The following is a 12,500-nucleotide window of genomic DNA, read 5'->3' on the forward strand; positions in this document are numbered from 1 at the left end:
ATATATTATATATAGAATGTATGTATATATATATGTATGTATATATAGATTTATATGTATAACTATGTATATATGTATGTACATATCTATGCATATATATGTGTATATATATTATTTAGGTATATATTTATGCATATTTATGTGTATATATATATTTATATATAGGTATGTGTGTATGTATATGTATATATACATACACATATATGTATATTTGATTATATATTTTTATATGTATGTAAGAATAATATATATATGTTTGTGTGTATGTGTGTTTATATACATATATATATTTATATGTATATATGTATATGTGTAAACATGCACACACACACAAACATGTATGTATTTATTTATTTGAATATGAGTAATTGTTAAATTGAAAGTATTTCATTAGTGGAATATAGGAGAAAGACTGAAATATATATATATGTGTATTTATACTTTGTGTTCATGTACTGTATAGGATAGTACTATATTTCTTGTGCGATTAGAATGTGCATTTGAATTTGTCATACATTGTATTCCACTTTTAATCGTAATAGGTTTTTATAAATTAGGAGGTTATGGATACTTACTATTATATTATGCATGTTTGCATACATGTAAGATATGCAAGGTACTCTAAGAAAATTATCTTGCTTTTCTAGGCAATGTTCAGTAGTGTTTTGCCAGGAGAATATATGTCTGGGCATTTAGCTGGACAGATTGAATTCCCACGATGGCTTGGCAACAACAGTCGTCGCAACAAATTTGATCGCATCATGCAAGAACTTCAGATGCACATGCGGCTTAAGTACATAATACTTATGATTTTGTAAATAAGCTAGCTGAACGAAAAGATTAGTACAAAGAGAGAAAAAACTAATGGTGCTTATTATGACATAATCAAAGAAAGGATTGCAATTTTCAGAAACAGTTAATAGATTATTTTAATTGTCATTATTTACTACAGGGTTTCCGGTACTAAATTAGATGTTGGAATGGACTATTGTGGGCCTCTGAGAAATACTGTGATCAACCCGTTAATCCATCATGGACAAGATGGTGTACAAGATGCTGTAAAAGTTATGACCACCTATGACCTCCTGCGAGAGGACCTAGAGTCCTTGTTAGAACTTAGTCAGTGGCCAGGAAGCAAGGATCCCATGAGTAGGGTTGATAGCAAGGTTTGTAGCACACCTAATATTTTTGTATATAATCTTGTGATTTTCCCCCGCAATCCCATGCCTGTTGTTCCGATGTAGGGATGTAGGAGATGGGGAGTGAGACCCACAATTGGGGATCACCCACCTACCTACATCAGCCCTCGCTCAACTAATTTTTCATAGTCTTTTCTTCTCCCCCATTCCTTTTCCTTAGCTTTTCCAATCCCATCTCCTATCCACTCCATAAGGTGTAAGAGCTGTGCTGAAAGAATGAAAGGCTGGCTTTGTGCACAATATTCCCATGTCTCTTCACCACATATTTCAGACCTTATTAGGAGCATCAAAGCTTACCTCTTTATCAACTAGCCAAACTGAAATGGACTTCTCTGGTTTCTCAACCCCCACACCTCTCCTTTTAACCTCTTAGCTGGGCATGCCTATTGCCATCATGAAAAACCAACTCATGATGGGTATGGCTAAAGGCGTCACTCCCATCCCTTCCTGTACAGTCTCTTTCATTTTATACCATCTTTCCTAATACCACACTACTCCTCTTCCGCCTACCCTCATGCTTCTACTACTTCCACTTTGGCAAAGTCTTTGAAGGATTTTTTTTTTTAGCCCAGCCAAGTGGGATCATTCTTTGTGATTCTCCCTGACAATAACCCTCTCTTTCAATAGTGCCTCCAAAAACAAATAGGCAGTGTTTCTTTCTACAGCTGTTCTGATTATTCACGCCTTGTAATAGTTACATTTGATTCTCAAGTTTGTGCATTAAGCCAAAACTGACAGGCATGGCATGTATGTACATGCCACATAGATGGCTCCACTTCTACTAAGTCATCAATGAGCCAGTTATGAGAACTATCTGTCTCACCTGTTTTCCCTTTTCATTGATTTTCAAAAATATTTTGTTATCCTTATATTACAGTTACAAATGTCAATAACATTATAGTAATTATCATGACTATAATAAAAATAACATCATTGGTCTTCATAGCATTAGTAAATAAAATGTTTTTCCTGCAAATTCAAGGAAAGGTGAAATCATGTAAGGTTCTAAGGGTCTACGTATTGACATCTATGTGCAGACATATTTTACAAAAAAAAAAAAAATCTAAAATGGGCACAGCATTTTCCCAGCGATGTTGGGTTAACTGCAGAGACAGACCCAGCTGGCAAATCTATTACTGCCAAGCCTCACTCTTTAAAATGGAGGACTGAGGCACTGCTCTGGTCATTTGGTCACAGAAAGATAATGTTTTTAGATAATTATTTTGTTTTTCAATACCTTTTTTTATCCATTTAATATCATCATCATCATTGGGGAGCTAATGCCAGCAGGGGCACATAGCCGCATCCACCCTTCGCTTCCACTTACAAGGTTCCCTCATGGCGAGCCACAAGGCCCATCTTCACAACAGTTTTGATCAATCTGCCCAAGCCACAACTCCACCCAGGGTTGTCTTGAACAGAGACAGCCTGGTGGGAAGGATCAGCCTTTGGGAAATGAGCCAGGTGGCTGTATAGCCAGAATTGGTGATCGTGGATTGTGCAAGTAACAGGTCCTGTACCAGTCTCACGGTGCAACTGTTGGTTGGACACATTGTCCTGCCAACTGTACCCTATGATCTGGCACAGTTGGTTGGACACATTGTCCTGCCAACTGTACCCTATGATCTGGCACAGTTGGTTGGACACATTGTCCTGCCAACTGTACCCTATGATCTGGCACAAGGATCTGTTACAAAAGGCATCAAGACAAGATTCCAAAGCACAAGATAGCGTCAAGGTTTCACTACTGTATAGTAAAACTGGCAGTATCAGGGCCTTGAAGATACATAGCTTGGTCCTTCTGCATAGGTACCAGCATCTCCAAATACTATTATCAAGAGATTTCATGACCCCTGCTGCCATGCCAATCCATCTACTGACTTCGTAGTCTGACAGCCCAGAGTCATGAACTGCACTGCCGAGGTATATATATCTCTCTGTGACCTTGATGTTGTCACCACAAGCATGTACCAACTGAACAGGATCTCCTAGCAGACCCCCAAAATCCTGGCTCTTGGTCTTGGTCCAGGGGCTTTGCTTCATTGTTAAATGCATCAAGAGCCACCACTAGGGTTTCCAGAGATTCAGATAGAATAGCCACATCAGCAAAGTCAAGGTCTGTAACCTTAATGTTGACCAGAGTTGCTCCACAGCGACTTTGGATAGTAGCTCTACCCAATATCCAATCCATGCAAGTGTTGAAAAGTGTTGGTCCATGAACACAGCCTTGCCTCCTTCCTGACCTAACAGGGAAGAAGCTCGCCAGGCCCCCAACACACTTTCATTGCTAGCATACAGGCTTGCTATTAATTCAGTAATCCTTGTTGAAATCCCTCAGGATCTCCCTGTGATTCACGATACAAGGTATCAAACACCTTCTTGAGATCAATGTAAGCTACAAGCAGCCCACTTCCGAACTCACAACAGCGCTCTACAATGACTCGAATCACCAGGATACTATCTATTGTGAACTTACTAGGAATTAATCCTGATTGCTCCAGCCTCTGGTGCCTCAACAGGTGGTCTCGGATACGTCTCAGAAGAATGTGAGAGAGAACCTTGCCCAGTATACTGAGTAGGGTAATGCCTCGGTGATTGCTGCAGTCCCACCGATCCCCTTTCGCCTTCCAAAGAGGGATGACCACACCCCTCAGCAGGTCAAGGGGAATGATACCTGTCTGCCAGATGGCAGATAGGACAGCAAGCAAGCCCCTTGTCATAGGTTCTCCACCAGCCTTTAACAGTTCAGCTTGGATGCCACAGACACTTGCTGCTTTACCACTCTTGAGCTTGGAGACCCCCTCCCCCCCGCATCCAAGTTAATTGTTGGTGGATCAACCTGCTACAACTGCTCAAAATACTCAGCCCAATGCACCTGCAGCCCATCAGGATCTGAGATTATCTGGCCACTTGCTGAGTGGACTGTAGTCATATATGGGGAGGGCTTGGAGTTCAGCTTTTTCACTCTTTGGGAGGCAGGACGAAGATCATTTACTAGGAAATGGCTTTCGACCTCCTCTGCAAGATTCTTGATAAACTGTTCATTATCCTTTCTCAACAGTTCTGTGCACCAGGGAACGATGAAAGTTGTGATCCCTGGACAATCAAGTCACATGACAAGCATTCCAGTGTCTTCTGCAAGATGAAATTATGTCTTACTGTTGGGCATTCACCAATTGATTCTTGGGCTGCATCAAGTATTTCAGACTTGAAGGTGTCCCACAGAAGAACAGGATCCGTCAGGCCCCCCAAGTACTGTGAAACAACCAGAGACTCAGATAGCCTCAGTAAACTCCCGAGCACATTCCCCCTCCCACCCTAAGGTGTTCATTAGAGCGATGGGGGGTTCTGAAGTAGACCCGGAGAGTAGCCACAACTAATCTACGATCAGTTCCACAGAACATGGCGCTCCTATACACCCTGCAGTTCTGGAGGATCCTCCATTGAGTGCTAATGAGGATGTGGTCGATCTCTTAGGACACATTACCTGTATTGCTGTACCAAGTCCAACAATGTGGGTCAGAACACTAATACCAGGAGCCAGAAATCCTAAATTTCTTGGACCTTTCTATTTATCATCATCATGTTGGAGCTAACGCTGGTAGGGGCGCATAGCTGTATCCACCCTTCGCTTCCAGCTACGAGGATCCCTCATGGTGAGCCGCCAGGCAGGGGCCCGGCCCATCTCTAGCTTCTCACGACAGGTTTGATCGATCTGCCCAAGCCACTACTTTCTCGGTCGTCCACAGGCCTCCTCCACCAAGGGTTCTCTCGGACAGAGACAACCTGGTGGGCAGGGTCATCCTGCGGGAATCAAGCCAAGTGGCCTTATAGCCCAAGTTGGTAATCACAGATTGTGACAATAACAGGTCCTGTACCGGTCTCACGGTGTAGCTGTTGGTTGGACACATGGTCCCGCCAACTGTACCCCTTGATCCGGCGCAAGGATCTGTTACAAAGGGCATCAAGACGAGATTCCAAAGCACAAGATAGCATCCAAGATTCACTACCATATAGTAAAACTGGCCTTGAAAACACGTAGCTTGGTCCTTCTGCACATGTTCCGGCATCTCCAAATACTCTTGTCGAGAGATTTCATGACCCCTGCTGCCAGGCCAATCTGTCTACTGACTTCCTGGTCTGACAGATCAGAATTGTGAACTCCACTACTGAGGTATAAAACTCTGTGACTTCAATGTTTTCACTGTAAGCACATACCGACTGCACAGGGTCTCCTAGTAGGCCCCCAAAGTCCTGGATCTTGATCTCTAGCCCCAGGGTCTTCGCTCCATTGCTAAATGCATTAGAGCAGCCACTAGGGTTTCCAGAGATTCAGATAGAACGGCAACATCATCTGCAAAGTCAAGGTCTGTAACCTTGATATTGCCCAGAGTTTGGACAGTAGCTCTACCCAGTATTCAACCCATGCAAGTGTTGAAAAGTGTTGGAGCAAGAACACAGCCTTGCCTCATACCTGAACCAACAATCCTTGTTGGAATTTCTCTTAGCCTCAGGATCTCCCAGAGTGATTTTGGCCACCCTGCTTAGCACTGTCACACTACAACCTTCTGCCCTCTCTGTGCCCAACTTGGTGTGTGCCAGTTTTTGTGGCTCCTGTAATGTTGTTGTTGTTGTTGTTTTTATAGAAGATGCTCTACCTACAGGGTTTGAGTCTAAGGTAGCAGTTCTCAGATTCATCATGGCCTCACTATGTGAGGCCAGACAGGAAGCATACCAACAAGGTTTTTCTCTTGCTATTTATTTCAAGGCTATCCATCTAGCCCCTTTTCTTCTCCTCATAAGAAAAACTTTTTTCTCTTACCTCTCTGCCCAACACCCTTCTAGAAACTGTTGAGGACATCCAAAACTTTCTAAATATGACCAAAGAGAATGCTACTCTCCCTCTTCCACCTTTCAATCTCTTTACTCCCATTCCTTCTATACTCAAAGTAACTGCCAACATCCATCCTCATCCTCTTCATATTCCCCCTGCCCCTCTTTCTGCCCACCCTCACCCAACACACCCCATCCTCTTCTTTTCCATCTGCACCATCCCTCCTTCTTTCCCATTATCCCTTCTGCTCCATCCTGGATGCTCACATGACTCCCTTCTCTCACAAGTGACCCTCACCAGAACTTTCCCCTCCTGATTTGACATTCTTCTTGATACCTCACCTTTCCCTCCTGATTTGACATTCTTCTTGATACCTCACCTTTCCCTCCTGATTTGACATTCTTCTTGATACCTCACCTTTCCCTCCTGATTTGACATTCTTCTTGATACCTCACCTTCCCCCAGTCCTTTGTCTCATTCTCTGGGTTGTTCTCCTCTGACTTCTCAGACACACATATACCCTCCATTTAATCTAATCACCCTTTGCCCTTAACCCCCTTCCCCCTTAAACTAATCCCTGCCTTACTCCATTTGCTCTCCCTCGCTACCCTTTTCACTACCATATTCCCCTATAGTGCTCTATGACCTTTGACATCTAATACATTATTATAAAAGGTATGAATGAGAATGAATATCTTCCAAATTAAAGAGATGTGTTTAACCAGTTTCAAATATATCTTTGTCAGAAATACTTGCATTTCAGGTGAAGATATTCAAGATGTATAAATTTGAAATTGAATAAATAAATCTCTTGTATTGGGAAGATATTTATTCTCATTCATACTTTTTCTACAGTTGTCAACATAACAAATAATTAACTTATTTTAACCTTTTTGTCACAATAAAATGAAATAAGAAGCGGAGTGCCTCATTTAGAGCTACATACTATTATGGAGAATAAAATGGTTGAATCGTTGTTATATTTCTAGGTCAAAGCTGCCTTCACACGCCTCTATAACAAGGAAAGCCAGCCAAGCCCATATGCTGCTGTACAAATATCCAAAAAGAAGGGAAACAGGGGTGATGACATGGATGATGAAGAAGAAATGGAGGAAGATGAAGAGGACAATGATGTAGCTTCAGATGCCATGATTAAGGCTAGTGTCTTTTGTGAAGTCGGATTAAATAATTAAGTATTGCTTAATGGAATGGTGTCGTATGTGGTTTGATATGTGAAAACAGTTTAATTATATAATTCTTTTCATACCCTATACCCACAAATATTTTCTTTCAGTAGATGTTTAAGAAAATTTTCTACCTTTATTTACAGGTCAAGAAGGGTGGACAAAAGAAGGTGACAGATGCTAGTAAAGTAAAAGGGAAAGGATTACCCAGCAGTAGAGGAGGCAGTGGAAGAGGGAGAGGTAGAGGGAAGAAGTAAGAAGTAAGATACAATATGGATGATGGAAGCATGTTGTGTTTGCCTTAGTATTACTGTAGGATGTTACAGATTTGTATATGGATTCATTAAAATTCTCATTATTATAGGCTTAAGAGAGTATTGAAGCTGTAATAAGATGAGAGCCATTTGTATCTGCAGAAAATAATATCATAAAAAAAGAGAAATGCTAGTTTTGTTGCAATGCTTACAGAAGATGAAACAAATTGTTAACAAGACACAATAGCTCATTAACCTATGTGAAGGTGCAAACAGAGGCAAACTATTTATGGAAAGTTAGTTTTGACATCAAGTACAACACAGTATTTTGTATATTCATGAAGTCAGTTGCATAAAAAAAGTAATTTTTAGCTTCACGTATCATAAATATCTATAATATACTTCTTATAATATATTAAATTGTTTGATTGTCAGATTAATGGTATTGAAGCTGTGTACATCTTCAAAAAAATACCCCATACTAAATACATACCAGACTTTGTAGAAGTCTATCAGTTAAAATAACTTGAAGTACATCATCAGCAGATAATTTTGAACCAAGAAACCAGAAGTTGGTATGTGTTCAGTGGAACGTCCTATTTTTTTTCTTGAGAAAACCCCATAATAGCAGTTAGACATGTAACAGTAACATCAAATATTTTGTTTATACATTTTTCAAAATATATTCTTGTTTTACTCACTTCCAGTAAAACCTATGGTGAAAATCAAGTTAGGGAGATTTAGTGGATTTCCACAATATTTGTAGTATGTTGATTCATTAGGATGTGTACCATTGTTTTTATACATATATAAATAGAGCTTCCTGTATTTGAAATTGTAAGTTGTTATCAAAAATATGAACTTAATATGTTTGATGATGAGGCTGATTTATTTATTAGATTAATTATACACATTGAAGACCTTTTGAAAGTGTACCTACCATGCATGGATCATCTTTAGCATTCAGATTAACCTTAGCTCTCCATCATCAGTTCTGTGATAGTAATACAAACATCATGGTGATGGCCAAATATGCTGAGTGAAATAATTTACTTGCAGCGGTATTACTGAAATATATTACTTCTTGGCCAGAGTAGCCGCTTCAGTGAAAGTATGGAGTGGTTGTAAAGAGCCAAGACTATGTTCAAATCTACCATAACCTTTTTTACATCCCATCTTTGTCATGTATTTTTTTATAAAGATGTAGTATTTCAAATCTTTGTATTATTGTCACACATGGATGGAGAATCATGATAAAAAAAATCCAATTCAGGTATGTCTGCATAAGAATTGTGGATATTAACCACCTCCCAATCTCATGCCCATTTTTGCCATCGGATCCACCAATACCTTGCCTGTTGTTGTCATTAGGGGGGGGGGGGGGGGTAGATACTGAGACCCAATGCCAGGTATCAGCCCTACCTTGGGCCTCAGCTAATCGACTCAACTAATTTTGCACAGTCTTCTCTTCCCTCTTTTTTTCTAACTTCTACTATGCACTTGCTAAGGTGTGAGAGCAGTGTTGAAAGGATGAAAGGCTGACTTTGTGCCAGTTATGAATGGCCTAGGGGCTAGTCCAGCCAAATGAGATTGATTTTTCATGATCTCCTCTACAGTCCCTTACTCCCTACTCCAATGGGCTCTTTTACAGTTCCCTCATATAGTGTTACTCTCCCTTCCATAAACACTCTCTCCATTTGATCTGATTGCCCTATACCTTTTACCACATCTCCTTTTACAAAACCCCACTGTATTCCATTTGCTACTACTCTATACCCTTTTCACTAACATTCTATCCTATAGTGTTCTACAACTTTTGACATCTAACACACCTTATCCAGATCATTAACTCATTTCCACCTTTTTTGCTACAATACTTTACTATTGTGCTATATGATCTTTGATGTCTAGCACATTTAATTCTTCTAACCATTAACCATTAACCCCTTCCCAACGGGGCACGTCTATAGACGTGAAAACAAACCGCTCAAAATGTGGCGTGCGGTTGTGTGTCGCGGCGGTGCACCAAAGCGCTCTGAGGCAGTGATTCGGCTTGATGTACCGAACTCCCGCGCTCAAAGTCGGCACGTTGCCATGGATCGCCAGAGCGTAGAGTTGTTTTTTTTTAGTTTTCTACACCCGTCACCAAGGGGTTAAATTACACCAATGCTGCCCTTCACTCCACCCCTCCCGTTTCCTCCCAAGAGGTTTCTAGATCCTCCCCTGTATCTATTCCTCTGTCTTACATGTCCACTTCGACTCCCTTCCTCTCCAAATCAAATTCTTTTACATTTCTAAATCTAGACATCCCAATCTCTGCCACTGCCCTGGCACTTACCCCTCTCCCTCCTCGTTCTACCTGTAGCAGACAATCTAAACATTCTACCCCATCATCTACCACACCCTCTCCTCCACCTACCTCTTCCTTTACCCCTCAAATGCCCACTCATCTTCTTCCCCTCATAAGAAAACCTTTGCTTCTCAGACCTCTCTAACCAAATCCACTTAAGGAACACACACATGACTCCCATTTGTCACAACAATGCCCTTTCTTGGATCTTCCCCTCCTGACCTCTTTCCTGAGAAATGCTCTTTAATCCTTTCTCCTTTAGTAATCTCTACCTTACCCCATGGATATCCTTGCAGAATCCCACACTTTTTCCTTTGACAACTTTGGGCCAATCACCCTTTAGTTAATCTCTCTTTAACCCATTTATACACCCTCTCTACCTCTAAACCTATCTAGAGTGCTATGTACCTTTGATGTCTACAACATTGATTTTTTGTAACCAATTGCTAATAAACAGTTGAAAACATTGTATTTTGGGGATTATAATAATAATGAAAGGTAAATAATCCAGGTGAACTCAGATGACCACCTTATCATTATCATTAAAGCCATGGATCAGAAATATGCAACATGAAATCTATTCTGAAATCTTCACATGTAATTATTGTTTGTAAATGTTATCATGATTTAAGGAAATTAGTGAAAAAAAGCTTTTCTTTGCTTTGCTTTTTCTCAAAGTTGGGACAGTCATGGTTGGAATCTAATTTTTCTACCTGAATTGCTGCCATTCCTGCATTTTTGTATTTGGTTTTACGTTTTCTTTTGGGGAGATAATTTTATCAGTGTAATTTTATTCCTTCCTTCCATTACGAGCAGTAAGGATTAATTATATACTCTACACATTTTTTCTATTTATTCTGATTGAAATACAAAAATATCTTTAGGTTTTATTTATTTATCTGTTGAAAATATTCTTCCACATCAACATCTAAGGTCATTAGCAGCATATACAAAATACAATGCTTGGATTTCCAGAATGGTCAATAGTCAAAACAAACAAAAGTACCAGACGTCAAATGTCACACAGCATTATGGTAACATATTGTGGTGAAAAGGGTAAATATGAGTTAATGATTTGGACAAGAGGACAGAAGAGGATGAGGAAGAGAGGGAAAAGGAAAGAGGAAGAAAAGACCCTGCAAAATTTATTGATGGGAGGGCTGCGGTTCAAAGTAGGGGTGGTCCCTACCTTGGTCCTTGCCTCAACTATACATTGTATTTTCTTCATCCCCATGTTCTTTCTACTTACACTAATCTTTTTTGCCATTTTTGCCCCAATGCTTTATCATAATGCTTCCTACTCCCTTAACTCTTTCCCCTTCTAACAACCTTTACCTAATACTATACCCCATCTGCTCCCCTCTCTACCCGTTTCACTACCATACTACTGTTCAACCTGTAACTTTATCCTAATCATTTATCTCTAACTCTTTCCTAACCCTTTTCACTAATCTACTTTACCATAGTGCCATATGATCTTTGATGTCATAGCACTTTCTTACCTTGGGCTTTTCCCCAAGCCTCACGCTATCACTATATTTTGAATACGCCACTAATGACCTTAGCTGTTGACGTGGCAGAGAATTTTCAATAGATAGAAATAAGATGGAGACTGGGGCCCAGTGTAGGGGATCACCTCTGCCTTGGACCTCAGCCCTTGCCTCAACTCCTTTTCTTTTCCTTCTATTCTTTATTCCCTTCTGTCCACTTATCCTAATCATTAATTCATTTTTAATGATATTGCCACAACCTCCAATCCCCTGCTTCTTGTTGTGGAGCTACTTAAGAGATGGGGATTGAGGGTCAATGTAGGGGTGATCCCCTACATTGGACCTCAGTTATTGCCTCAACTGCTTTCCTTTTCCTTATCTTCTTCATTCCCTTCTTCTGTCCACTTCTCCAGGTTGTTGACTTGTTTTTGCCCTTTTTGTCATATCACCTTTGTCCAGCAAATTTATTTGTTTTAATCATTGACTATTCTCGGAATCCACGAATATCGCCTTATTAACAAATGGTTATTACCATATCACTAATTTGAATACACCACTAATGACCTCAGATGTTGACGCAGCAGAAAATGTTCAATAAATGAAATAATTTTTGCCACAATACTTTATCATAATGCTGTACTTGGGGCTTTGCCCCAAAGCTTCTACAGGGTTCTGTTTCAACTTTCCCTCAGACCTTGAATGTTGCCAAAGCAGAAAATTCTTAATAAATAAAATATATGTTAACAAATAACAGGAAAAAATTGCATGTTACCTTTTCTCAATTCAAGAATTGTATAACATTGTTTATTAATCAAGCTTTCATAGTACAAAAGGTTGTTTAGTGTACACATGGCTATGGACATAAGAATGGTAGCTGTCAAGCAAAATTGGCTGTAATTTATGACATGAAAACATACTGCTAGAAAATGCCACAGTCAGTAGGAGCAAACTTTCTATTTTCCCTAAATGTAATGCAGCTGCAAACAAAAACAAAGAGGACTTAGGACTTTATTGTTACTTATTTGTGTCATTACCATCAATATCATTACAATTTCTGTACAAGAACACTGTAGTAAATACTCACCTCTAGTGCTTTGCACAGATGATACAAACACAAAAACAAGCATTAACACTTGAAATGTTGTGCTGAACCCTGGGTACCAGATAATGGCTGCTAAGTTTGCTAGTC

The 12,500-nt window shown here is 39.9% G+C and overlaps 2 protein-coding genes across 5 annotated transcripts in view; one reads left to right on the forward strand and one right to left on the reverse strand.

The window, feature by feature from the left end:
• LOC125045118 (replication factor C subunit 1-like) overlaps positions 1 to 8,687 on the forward strand; it is a 23,478-nt gene extending 14,791 nt beyond the window's left edge. Inside the window, exons 15-18 of the mRNA XM_047642231.1 lie at positions 648 to 793; positions 953 to 1,166; positions 7,023 to 7,190; positions 7,364 to 8,687. Coding sequence (XP_047498187.1) covers positions 648 to 793; positions 953 to 1,166; positions 7,023 to 7,190; positions 7,364 to 7,474 — 639 coding nt within the window. The 3' untranslated portion in view covers positions 7,475 to 8,687. The remainder of the gene's footprint in view (positions 1 to 647; positions 794 to 952; positions 1,167 to 7,022; positions 7,191 to 7,363) is intronic.
• A 3,385-nt stretch (positions 8,688 to 12,072) lies between these two features.
• LOC125045120 (protein ARV 2-like) overlaps positions 12,073 to 12,500 on the reverse strand; it is a 27,018-nt gene continuing 26,590 nt past the window's right edge. For 3 of the 4 annotated variants that reach the window (XR_007116527.1, XM_047642236.1, XM_047642235.1), the window contains exons 5-6: positions 12,396 to 12,500; positions 12,073 to 12,288 (exon numbers count right to left, since the gene is read on the reverse strand). The exon at positions 12,396 to 12,500 is cut by the window's right edge. Coding sequence is in view for 3 of the 4 variants with exons in the window: in XM_047642236.1 (XP_047498192.1) it covers positions 12,131 to 12,288; positions 12,396 to 12,500 (263 nt within the window). In the remaining variant the exon portion in view is untranslated. The other variant, XM_047642237.1, reaches the window with a different exon arrangement.

This window comes from Penaeus chinensis, chromosome 36, assembly GCF_019202785.1.
Source record: "Penaeus chinensis breed Huanghai No. 1 chromosome 36, ASM1920278v2, whole genome shotgun sequence".
Classification (NCBI taxonomy): domain Eukaryota; kingdom Metazoa; phylum Arthropoda; class Malacostraca; order Decapoda; family Penaeidae; genus Penaeus; species Penaeus chinensis.